The following is a 13,628-nucleotide window of genomic DNA, read 5'->3' on the forward strand; positions in this document are numbered from 1 at the left end:
ACTTACAGTTCGTTACCACAAACTGTTTGAAAAAGAAAGTTTGACTCGGACTGTGGGTTAATCCGCAGATGCTACCTTGCCCAGGTCTACAGTCTGCGAGAAAAAAAAATCCAGGCTGAACGGATTCTACTCCACTTACAATTTAGAAGGTTTATCATCCAGACTTTTATCGTGTGATCAGGGTGACCAGAAAAATTTGGAACACATAATATTTAAATAAAGAAAATTCCAAAACTTTTCCTCTCTTACTACCTAATTGGTTGCTTGGAGACGCTAAAACACAATCCTATTGCAATTCTGGGCCCTTTAGCAGCTGAAATCCAGCTCATAGTCCCATATTACCAAGCAGAGATGAATCTCGCTGTGCCATCAAAGGGTCACCAAAAAAATTTTCTTTTCCTCTTCATCTTCTTCTTGCTGTTCAACTGTTTGAAGACACTATTGCATAATCTCTATGCAATTCCATGCCCCACGGCGGCTGAGATTGAACCCTGGGTCCTGTATTAACAACCAGAGATCAATTCCATTATGCTACCAACGGGTTGCCAGAAACTTTGTATTCTGACCAGGCTAAAATCTATCTCCTCAAATTCTTGTTTTTTTTCAGCATACCCAAATGAATGCAGACATAATAAAACATAGTTCAATCAATTTTCTATTACTGTCCTATTGGGGTTATTGTACTACCAAGTTCAAAACTAATGGGCACAACTGACTGATATTTTCATAACTTTACGAAACAGGGTTTGAAACATTACACAGAAAAAGCTCTTTTAAAAATTTTAAGATAGAAGATGAAGCTATATAACATAAATTAATTTTTGATCTATTTTCACATGCCGACAGCTATTTTTGCTGCTGATTCTTTACTCCTAGCTTCCTGTACAAGCTACATAACATAAATTAATTTTGGATCTATTTTCACATGCCGACAGCTATTTTTGCTGCTGTTTCTTTACTCCTAGCTTCCTGTATATATCTTTTAAATGCAAGTCCAAAACGAAGTCAGGTGATTTGAATAAAAAAAAAACGTTAAAGAAAATCTGAAAAGTCGGCGAATTTGGTACAAAAATTATGATGAGATCCTGAACTACAATATCTCTGTATTCTTGAGTATCTTGAAACTCTGCGATTTAAATCTCAAGCTAGATACTAAAGTATGTAGATAGAAGAAAAAAGGCCACCGTAGAAGGAAAAACGACCAAACAAGAGCCGTGGCTTTGGCGTGACGAGCATCCTCATTAATATTATTGGACCAAACAGGGTAATTAATAATGGGCCGAACAGGGTCATTAATAAGCGGCCAAAAAGGAGCCTTGGCTTTGCTACGACGATATCTTTTTATTATTATTGCTTTTATATTTTTAAAACTGGATAGCATATTTAGTCAAAGAGTTGTTAATTTAGAAATTTGTTGAAACATTACCAAAAAGGACACTTGATTAAACACATTGCCTAAAGAAACATTGTTGCACGCAAATGTTCTTCGTTTGTTGACGACAGGTACACCTTATGTATTTGAAATTATAATTGATCAAAAACATTTTTTTTAGAGTAGTACATCTTAAATAAACTTATCTTCATCTAAGCCAAGACATCTTTTAGTGTTACCGAATGCACTCAGTTGCATCAATTCACGGAAATTAAGGGAGTGGGAGGGTTGTTTTCAATATACAGGGGGGAGGGGAAATTTAATAAACTACAGTTACCTAGTCGGGTAAGTTATGTACCAGTAGAACAAGACAATTAACAAAAAGTAGGATATATCTGACAGAAGTTGGACATCTCGTCACCCTTTATTCAATTAAAAAAATATATACCTTTAATACGCGGGCGCTTCTTTCTGGATGAATATAATGCTGTATAGTCATGATCTATCAGGGCTGCAATATGGCGTTTGTACGGTGAAACACCTTGATCTTCATATAATGAGTCGTCTTCACTTGATAACATCTCTAGATCGTCATCTGATGCAAGAGAGTCCATCCCTTTCAGCAAGGTGCTCTGAAGAAGGGTTCGTGATCGGACTGTAAATCAAATACCTATCAATCCCCATTTTCTTCTACTTCCATAACTAAGAATATATTCACTCAAATTACATTTGAGTGAAAAAATTATTATTATTGCGCAATTACTGGATACCTGAACTGTCATTTGAGAAATTTATTCGACAGAATTTTTCTTTCAACAGCACGTTTTTTTTTCGGGGGGTAGTCAAACAACCGCCTTGCAAGTAAGTCTTGTTATATGTTTCAGAAAAATAATTTTTCTGTTTGGGTATATCGCCAGATTATATAATGAAAATCCTAGCATCACAAGCCAAGTTCGACCAAGCTAAGGAGCTCTGTTGGGGTTCCACCCATTGTTTCTTTTCTTTTCAGATAAATGACCTATTTTCTTTTCTGTAATTATATTTGCCTGCAAGATAATTTTCAATCCTAAGTTGAACTCTCGCTGCTAAGCTAGATTCCTTCGCAATAAGTAAGCTTTGAACTTAAATTCTATTTTGGTCTTCCGGGTCTGGGCCATTGAAAGACAAAATTACGCAAAAGTAGCAGGGAGTTGAATGTTGATTTAGAGGATTGGCCAGGGCCAAGTGAAGGTCCACCCCTGTGCAATATTTGTCGCACAGAACCAATGTTTTAGTAGTTAGTCTGCATTGAGAGTTGACATTGAGACCCCGTATGGGGAATTATACATGGGTTCGTGTGTGAATACACTTTTTTTTGAAGATCACAAGTAAGCTATTTTCTACAGCTGTGTAGACCATTTTTCAGGAACCCGGACAGGGTAGGAAAAGAGTTGCAAAAAATACTATTATTATCATATCTACAAGGGCTGGGATTTCGTTTACCCTCCAAGGAGATACCAAGAAATTTAGTGGTGACCCGGGTTGGGTGCACCCTTGGCCTTAGTGTTTGGCAGTCTGATCGTTCGATCATGTTATTATACCCTGGGGGAGGGTATATTGTCAATTGGGTATTAATGTACCCTATATTTTCAGAACCGTGGTGGTAAGCGCGGGGATCCCATTATAATATTTGGTGCCAGCGGGGCTTTCCCCTCCAGTAAGTGGTGTAGCACCATTTTTGTACAAATAAGTGGTGACACCCGTACCTTACCACCCGAAAAGCTCCAAAACGAAAAATTAGAACGACTACTCAGTAAGATGTTGGATTTAATCACAACAGTAAACAACTTGTCTTCCGAAATACAAGAGTTAAATAATAACACTTTAGAAAGAGACAGAAAAATAGCCGAATTGGAATGATCACTCTCAAGAGCAAAAGAAGAAGGACTCGTTGGTCGAGCGTCAAATGCTACTTTTTGAAGTGAAAGAGAGAAGTTCAAACTTGATCATACACGGCTTACCTACTTACCTTAATCCGAATCGATCCCTTGAAGCTCACATGAAAGATCGGCTTAAGAATACACAAAATTTGCGTCACCTGTGTCAATTAACGAATATAAGCGCTTAGGAGGAAAAAATTGACAATATAACGAAAAGACGCCGTGATCAAAGTCAGTCACGTAAAGAGGCGGTTAATTTATTGCTAAATAGGCTCAGGAATCAAGCTGAAGCTTTTCTAGTCATCCCTAGCGCATCCAAGCTTAAGGACCCTGGAATAAAAATCTGCACGGACATTTCTACTGCACTTGACTCTTTGCGCACAGAATTCATCACAAAGCAAAGGAGTTGAAAGAGTCTGGATTGATTATTGCTTCTCGGGTTAAAAATAAAGGAACCCAAGTATGGCTTGAGATAAAAAAAAAAAAAAAACGGCTCAGAAATATGGGTGAGAGATTATCCATAATTGAATTAGGATAGTAGCGATCTGAGTTTATATTTATATGATTTTGTGGAGTTTTTTTTTTTTTTGGAGTTTATTGGGTTTGGCTATTAAGTTAGCTGGTAATTTATGATAGTTTAAGGATTATAATTATTTTTTTTTTCAGATACCCGTTCGTGAAGTTTCATGGTGAGTGTTCCCCTGAGGTTTTTTCTTACTTCGTTATTTTTTAGTATCAATAGGCCTAGTTATTATATTTTGTTTTTTTTTATTTGTCCCACATTATTCCTGACTTTTCTTTGCTTCTTTCAGATGAATTTCTGGTTACGTTTGTTTCTCCATTGACTCTCCGTATGGTTGGTAAGGCGCTGGTTTTAGAATTATATTTTTGAACTGTCGCGGGTTACTGAATATTTTTAATCGAATATCCCTGTTTATTTCTTGCCATGATATAGATGTCTTCACCTCTTGCGAAATTTTTTGAATGATTCGACAAAGACATTTACCAATAAACAGGATTCACTTTTTTTCATAAGAATCGGATTAATAAGAAACAGAAAGGGGTTGGTATTTTCATTAAATCAACAATTCAGTCAGATCTGGTGAGTGAAATTGATCATCTAAATATTGAAATTGAGTTTGAGTTTTATTCGTTTAATATAGATTTGAAGGGTATGAAAATATTGTGTTGTGTATTTAACCGGCCTCAAGTTCGCCTACTTCGAAATTCGTGAAACTTCTTGATGATTTTATGATTATTGCTTCGAAATAGTACCCCAAAATTGTTATCATGGGTGATTTTAATATTGATTTATATAATTCTAATAATTTAAATGGTAACGTCCCCGGTATCTCTTCTGATGGGGCTGAATTATTCAGTTTGCCTATCCGGTGGCCTCTTGCCAGCTTGTGGAATCCCAACAAGAATAACGAAAGATTCGGCTTCCCTTATTGATAATTTGTTTACGAATCTAGAGCTAAAATCTAGTAATGCGGTTATTGAAGATTTCTCGGACCATTTGATACTTGTGACTGACCTTCCCTTTATTACAGAGTTTACTAGGCCTATTAAAAGACAAATAAGAGTGACTTTTTTTTTAAATAAGAGTGAGTAATAATTCATTAAGTAGACTTAAAGTATTGTTTTCTTCAAGTGATTTTTCTTCTTGTTTAAGTCTTCGGACCTTATTTTGCTGCTGAATTTTTTGCGGACCAGTTTAAACGTTGTTTCGATGACGCCAGATATCAAAAAGAAGTAATATGAAGCCGATTAAGCCTTGGGTATAACCTGGATTGCTGGTATCAATAAAAAATAAGAATCTGTTACATAAGGCATACTTAATGCATCCATCTGAAGTTAATTTACCTGAATTTCGACGAGACAAAAATCCTCCCACAAAAATTTTAAGATGAGCAAAAAGCAATACTTGGCTGAAACATTTGTCGACACAGAAGGGTCTACCAAGAAGACATGGAAAATAATTAATAAGTGCTTAGGAAAGCATATGAGCCATGATCTTCCTGACGAATTATTAGCCGAGAATGGAACTAAACTAGCTATAGGAAAAGTGGAAGTCATCAATGCATTAAATGTACAGTTCGCAAAAATCGATGAGGAAACCGCGTCAACAGCAGGAGCCGACCAGGCCCGTCATCTGGAAAATGAAACTGGAGAGGACTTACAATCATATCTACCCCCGTCTCACAATTGCTCCATTTTTCTTTCTCCTGTAACCTCACATGAACCGTTGCTTGCAACGTAGCTTTTAAAAAACGGATCTTCAGAAGGGACTGAAGGTGATCTTTTAATCAGATCAAGTGCGTAGCACCGAATATTGTAAATCCACTATCCCATGTGTTCAACCTCTTTTATAAAACCAGAAGATTTCCTTCTTGTTTCAAGTCTGCAAGAATTATCTCTTTGTTTAAAGGAGGTGATCTGAATAACAAAACAAACTATCGGCCGATTTCAATCCTGTCTGCATTTGGGAAGTTGTTCGAAAAGTTCATTTATAACCATATAGTCTGCTTTCTAATGAAAACTATTTTTTTTAGCCCAATGCAATTTGGGTTCCAGAAGTCCCACTCTACTGAGCATGCTATTAAGGCCATGTATTAGTTTTGTCAAGACGCCCTCGAAAAGATGATATTCCTGCTACAATTTTAATAGACATTAAAAAGCCATTCGATACGATTTCTAATAAAACATTGCAAACTAAACTTGGTAACTGCGGTACAAGAGGTCCCGTTAACGACTTGGTAATGTCATACCTATAAAAACGAAATCCGTATGTCGACGGAGGGTATGCTTCTTCCTCATGAATATCTCAATCTCAGTCAGTTGAAGTCCCACAAAGCTCTATTGTGGGTCCCTTTTTATTTTTCTTATTTATTTCTTATTTGTGTAAATGACATCAGTAACAGGGTCAAAGATATAGTCTTAACATATTATTCACCGATGACACGGCATCCAATATCAGCAGCCCCGACACTAGATCTTTGATGATCAGGTCGGAATCAGCACTGAAGAGGCTTATCTTTTGGTTTTCGAGAAGAAAATTGTCTCTTAATTATGCTAAGACAAAATTCATTGTCTACTCTCGTACTGGGAGAACAACACCGGAAATTAAGGCAATTAATTTTCGGGACCTGCCCGTAGAAATTGAAAGAGTCTATAATATTAAATATCTTGAGATAATAATGAATTCAAATTTACCATTTAAAAGCCATGCAATTTATCTTCGAATGAAACTGTCAAGAAATATTGAAATGATGAAACATCTGAAATCTATTCTGCCGTTTTTTGCCCTGAAATCTTTTTAACATTCTCTAGTACATTCATATATAAACTACTGCCCTATTATTTTTTCGAGTACTTTTAAAACCCATATTTTTCCCCTTCAGAGGCAGCAAAACAACTCTCTGCGTATATTGAAAAATTACCTGTCTAACCTGTATTCTTACCCTGGTAAGTCGTCAACAAAAAGTATGTATCAAATTTTAAACATCCTTCCAATGGATTTTTTCCCTTCTTTCCATTCTATTCTTTATATTTTTTTCCCCTTCTATTCTTTATATAATAAAACCTAATCAGCATCTTTTGCCTGATTATTTTTATTTGCATAATATATTTTTTCAGGATGATAATCAGGTTTTATATGCTTATTTGACCCATGGTAGTTCGTCAGACTTTAATAAAATCTGAAAGTTCTCGTTTTTCACCAAGGTATAGCATTATATATAATTGGAACAAATTTCGTAGTTTTGTAGATTTGAATAAATCCCTGGTTAATACTAAAATTAGGATAAAGAATCATTTAATTAGTAACTATTAATTTAACTTAAATTCTGGGGTGGATGCTCCTAATTTTACTCTATTTATTTTTATTTGGTTATTTTGAATTTTTTTAGGAGTTTTGGTTTTTGTTACCATACGGAGAGTTGAAGAGCCATCTTTTTATTGCGGTATCTGGATATAGTGATATTTATTTATTGCTGAGTGAATAACCCACAGACGAGTTATCTTCACTATGGGTTATTAATTTGATAGTTTTATGAAAATATTTTTTTATTCATTAAAAAAACTTTATGATTATTGATTAACATATAAATACATATATGATATGCACTAGTTCCGGAATACACTAAAAAAAAAAAAAAAAAAAAAAAAAAAAAAAAAAAAAAAAAAAATCTGCGTACGTGGCTGAATCAAGAATGTCAATTCTAGCTATACGCTTACCATTAGAATTTATAATTTATATGCTTATTTTTTCAGTTTTAAACTTTTGTGGAACTGTCTTCTCTTTATTTTGGGTACATTTTTCTGCACTATGGCTAAAATGGAGCATATGGAGAATTTTTTTTTTTTGCTGTATTTAATATTTGTTTTTAACAGGGTATATGCAGTCACTTTATTCATCCTCGGAAAATACTTTTTTTTTGAATTTTTTTCCTTTTTTTTGGGGGGGGGGGAAAGGAGGGAGGGAGAGAACAAAAAAACTTTTAATGCTTTTTGATATTAAAGTATATGGATCCATCCCTTGGTCCTTTGATTGAGCCCCTTCTCCAAAATTTTGTCCTTTTTACATTTCCTCCTCCCAAAACTTTTGCATTGTTTGCTTTATATATATATATATATATATATATATATATATATATATATATATATATATATATATATATATATATATTATTATTATTATTATTTATTTTTGACCCACTAACAATTATAAAAAAGTGGAGTAACAAAAGAAAATAAAAAGTAAAGACATACAAAAACAAAACACATGCAAAACAATATCAATATAAAAAATACAAATCAAAACAATCGCACAAGAGTATGAAAAGGACCCAACCGCTTGCAGGACTCATCTTTTAACTTGGAGTCCAACTTATTATATGACGTCAATTTATCAGTTGCATTAAACATTCGAATAATCTTACGGTGTCTATACCAACGAGGCAAATAAAAAAGATATTTACAATAACGGAAATACAAAACTCTAATATCCTTCATATCATTATTATTAAAAAATGGGCGCAAACCTGATAGAAAAAGAATGGAATGGTCACAATACGTAGAATAGAGTTTAGCCAATGCCTTACGAGAATGTCGGTCACGATTTGGAACAATTTTAGCATAACCTGCTTTAAGCTTATTCTTAATATCTACAAGTGCACTAGCACTGATAGCTGAAATAGAAGAGCAGATACTAATCCCGAGCCAACGCAACGCAGGAGCCATCTTAACTGAAAAAGAACTACAACTCAAATCACTACTTGGGTTGTTAGCATTGAAAACTAAATATTCACATTTTTCAGCATTAAGCACGAGGCCAATTTTTTCCAAAAGTTTAGAAACAAACTGGGTAGACTTAGCTAGTGTGAATTTTGAACGGCTAATAAGTAATAAATCATCTGCATAAGCAATATAAGATAAATTGGCTAGACCCGTAAAACACGACGGAAAAATACGAGAAAGCACAGGGTATAAACAAGCATTAAAAAGGTATGGTGACAGAACCCCTCCCTGCCTAAGTCCAGACCGAATTGGAATATTACCAAAAAAGATTTCTCCTGACCGAAATCGAACATATGAATTTGCATACCAAAAACGAAGGACACATATAACAGATGAATTCACTCCTAGCTGGGTAAGAGAATACCATAGTTGGCTGTGACAAACCGAATCAAAAGCTTTTGAAATATCGAACGCACATAAATGAACTTCAGATCCATCTTTTTGTGCTTGAATTAAAAAAGAAGTAAGGATTCGATGCGCAAGTTGGCATCCAATATTTGGTTTGAACCCAAATTGATTGGACACATAATCAACATTTGGAAGAATTTCAGGAAGCAGGACATATTCAAAAACTCTGCTCAGCGAAAAAGCTACCGTAATAGGTCTACATGATGCGCAATTTGTCGGATCTTTCCCACGTTTAAGAATCGAAGTGACACTCCCGAACAAAAAAGAATCAGGCACCAAAGACGTACATAGACAAATTTGAAATAATAACTGCAAATGATAAATCAATTCTTTCGAATCAATATGAAGGTGAAAAACACTAATACCATCAATATCATATGATTTAGATTTTAAATTCTTAACACAACGAATCACACGGTCAGCAGAAATGGGAGGTACATGTCCTTGGTAAATTTTTGCAGGTAATACATAAGAACAGAGGTTAACAAATTGAGAGTGAACCGCATAATTCATAATATTAAAAATCTTATTATAATGATTAATCCAAGAGACATTAGGGATCCGATCGGCATTAGGAGGTGAATCAAATTTCGCAACATTAATCACTTGTTATATATATATATATATATATATATATATATATATATATATATATATATATATATATATATATATATATATATATATATATATATATATATATATATATATATATATATATATATATATATATATATATATATATATATATATATATATATATATATATATATATATATATATATATATATATATATATATCATATATATATATATATATATATATATATATATATAGACCCCAGCGCCGCGCCGATGAGGGAAGACCGGTGGGGCCAAAAACAGCAGCGGCGGTGCACCGACGGCCCACCACCGGTAAGATTTCGGCGGCGCGCCGCTCGTGCGATCAATGTTGACCGCAAACATTAATGTTTTCATCAGTCTTTCCCAAATCACAGCTTAAATTTACAAATTTACTTTCACTACTCATTGACAGTACACCTAGTTGCTACTGGTAGCAACCAAAGTGTCATATTCTTGTAAGTCTCTCACCTCCCTTCACACTTCCTTTTGTATATTTTTTAAAGCAGCCGTATAATGTTCTATGAGATCCGTCTCTGCTTTAAATTAAAAAAAAATAACTAATTTTTTGGCATCCCTGCTTTCAATAAAAAAAATTCAAGATATTATCATATAAATGTAAAACATCCCTACCCCCCGCTGGATACCACCTTGATAGGATACCGTCTCTGCTTTAAATTAAAAAAAAAATTAACGTTTTGGTATCCCTGCTTTAAAAAATAAATAAATTTGAGATATTATCATTTAAATATAATACCTCCCAACCCCCCCCCCCCCCTCTGGATACCACCTTGATAGAATACCGTCTCTACTTTGAATAAAAAAAATAACTTTTTGGCATCCCTGCTTTCAATAAAAAAAATCAAGGTACTATCACTTAAATATAATAGCTCCCTATGACCCACCCGCCTCTGGATACCATCTCTGCTTTAAATTTAAAAAAATGATTAACTTTTTGGCATCCCTGCTTTCAAGAACAAAATATTCGAGATACTATCATTTAAATGAAAAAACCCCCCCCCCCTCTGGATACAACCTTGATAGGATACCGTCTCTGCTTTAAACTAAAACAATAATTAACTTTTGGTATCCCTGCTTTAAAAAATAAATGAATTTGAGATATTATCATTTAAATATAATACCTGCCTACCCCCCTCTGGATTGATAGAATACCGTCTGTACTTTGAATTAAAAAAAAAACTTTTTGGCATCCCTGCTTTCAATAAAAAAACTAATCAAGGTACTATCACTTAAATATAATAACTCCCTATGACTCCCCCCCCCGCTGGATACCATCTCTGCTTTAAATTTAAAAAATGATTAACTTTTTGGCATCCCTGCTTTAAATAAAAAAATATTCGAGATATTATCATTTAAATGTAAAAACTCCCTACCCCCCCCTCTGGATACCACCTTGATAGGTTACCGTCTCAGCTTTACATTAAAAAGATAGATAAATTAATAATTAACTAGGTCACTGTATCGTTCAAACAAACACGCAAAATAACGTTAAACAGCTTAGTGTTCCTTAAAAAAAAAATTTAGGGTATGAGTAAAGAGGTAAAATGATAACAACAAAAATGTCGAAATTATTCAGATATACCACAAATTATTGGAAAACTGAGTGATAGATCCACCGTTGCATTCAATAAGATCCGAATAGTCTAATTAAAAGGGAGCACACACAGAAGCCACATTAGGCCAGTAGCATACAAAAAATCGCAAAATACCCAAGACAATGAACAAGTCCCAGTCGAGGGCCCGGGGTCTATCAAAATATTTCAATGGTTTCCCAGGGAATTTAATATCATTTTCTTCCATCTCCACTTTAAATGAAAAAAATAATTATCTTTTTGGCATGCCTGCTTTCAATAAAAAAAATGAGGTGTTATCATTTAAAAATTATAGCCCCCTACCCCCCCCCCCATAGGCAATAATTTACAATTTTTTTTTTAATCATATTTTTGGGGTAGCTTCCGTTACAATCTTTAATTCCCCAACCTTGTACATAGCTTAGTCTATAGCTAAATTTTGTCTCAATACAAGGTTTTTTTGTTGGGGGGGGGGGGGGGGTAAAAAAAAATTCAGAAAGAAGGTTGTATTTTCTTTAATCTATCAGGCGTTCAACAATTGTGCATTAAACATTAAGAAAATCTTATCTAAAAACAGCAAAAAAAAAACAAATTCTGCAAACTTGCGATTCGGCTGTAGAAACAATCTGTCAACTATCAATTTCTGAATCGAACTGAAGCTGTATAGTAGTGAATGCGTTCAATTCAACTGAAAAATAAAATTCTTGACTACGAATGATGTAAGAAATAGCAACTGGGAAACTGCATTCGAAATGATTTAATCTCATTTCATAAAGACGATACTTTTTTTGTCAACATATGAAGAACTTTGCATCTTGTAATTGCATCTGTCTGGTTTTAATGCAAAGTAACCAAAGAGACGAAAATTTACGAACAAGAGAGTAGTGAAGAATTATGGTATGCAAACTAATATTTGGCAGGGAAAGTCACTGGTAATAAATCGCTAGGGGTGGCACCGTGATTGAATGATTTTCGGGGATTCGGGGAACCAAATGTTTTTTCGGGGTGACGCATAGATTTTCGGGGAAGTACTCGAAAATTCGGGGGTAGTGCAAGCCCTGCTTTATTTCTAATCAGGAAAATTGAAATACTAAACCACACGAGAAAGAAAAGCTCCGACTTTGCGGTTGACGCAATAAAGATCGGCAGGTACCGATCTTCTGATTCTCTGCCTTCAGTCAGGAGTTCTATGAGTGACTGAGGACACAACATCTGGCACTTCACTTGTCCCCCTCCCCAGGATTTTTCCTAATACCAATTTAGAGCTGGGTCGAGTCTGGTTGAGTTTAGAGTCACACCACTGACCCCCATTCCAAACCGAATAATCCCTTACACCAGGACTCGAACCCCTGCCCAAACGGACGCATTGCAAGGCCAGCGCAATGGACTGAAAGACTGTAGGGAATGAAAAATGTAGGTTCTTTTTTTCATTATTAAAAGAAAAAAAAAACGGGGGAGAAAACTAAGTAAAACAAAGATGAAAAATCCCGAGTCAAAATTAAAATTCTTTGAATCAAATTATACATCACTACATTTGTTTACTGTTGCACTGTGAATACTTCAAGCATGGTCGTATGGTTTATTTGTTTACTGTTTCACTGTGAATACTTCAAGTATGGTCGGTTCAATAGTGGTTTAAGGCTGGGAATAATACGATTTAGAAAGTTTGAGTGTTAGAGTGAATGTTAGTGATTTTTTTTTTTAGAAAGGATATTTCAACACAAATTACAAACTTACCGCCAGTAGGTACTTTGAACTGGGATTCTCCTTGAGACAAAGAAGTACTATCTTTGTCCGAATTCATATTTGGAACTAGTAACAAGGCAATCGACAGCATTAAAACAAGCATACATGTGGAAGCTTGCGTGGGTCTCCCATTTGGATTAGATAACATGTTTTGAAGTCGCTTAATTTGATCAGCCAAGGTTTTATTTTCAGACTCCAACTGTCGAATACGTTTAGCCATTTGATCATTCTGTCGGTCACGTTTCGTCACTTGCTCCTCCAGTAAGTCTATGTATTCTTTTTTCCTTTTTCGACTATCCTGAAAAAGAGGAATGAATAATGACTGAAATTGAGCATATAGACAAAGGACTAGAAAAGCGTTTACAAGCTAAAGCAGGCTGGGGACCTTAGCGCAATTAGGTGAAAGAATGCCTAGATGAGCTTTTGTTTAGAGATTTACGCCTAAATTCTGTCTGCTTTGTTCATTGAATTCCTTTATAAGCCAACAAGATTTATGTTGTCTATGCAACGTGAAGTGTTGCAGCAACCTTTTGTCAGCTTCACCAACAGGAATGCTGCAGGAGCCACGTTTTGGTCAGAAATCAGAAGAAGGGATTGAGAAATGTTATACTGACTTGGCAGCCAGTTGAACAATAAACGTTTATAATGTAATGTGTCTCCATATGTATC

General features: G+C 34.8%; 1 protein-coding gene across 1 annotated transcript in view; it reads right to left on the reverse strand.

The window, feature by feature from the left end:
* LOC148948827 (uncharacterized) overlaps nucleotides 1–13,628 on the reverse strand; it is an 88,188-nt gene that overhangs the window by 16,491 nt on the left and 58,069 nt on the right. Inside the window, exons 6-7 of the mRNA XM_089094724.1 lie at nucleotides 12,951–13,257; nucleotides 1,821–2,027 (exon numbers count right to left, since the gene is read on the reverse strand). Of these exons, the coding sequence (XP_088950850.1) occupies nucleotides 1,821–2,027; nucleotides 12,951–13,257 (514 nt within the window). The remainder of the gene's footprint in view (nucleotides 1–1,820; nucleotides 2,028–12,950; nucleotides 13,258–13,628) is intronic.

Source organism: Artemia sp. Qi Xiang Cuo, chromosome 9 (genome assembly GCF_049724085.1).
Source record: "Artemia sp. Qi Xiang Cuo chromosome 9, ASM4972408v1, whole genome shotgun sequence".
NCBI lineage: Eukaryota > Metazoa > Arthropoda > Branchiopoda > Anostraca > Artemiidae > Artemia > Artemia sp. Qi Xiang Cuo.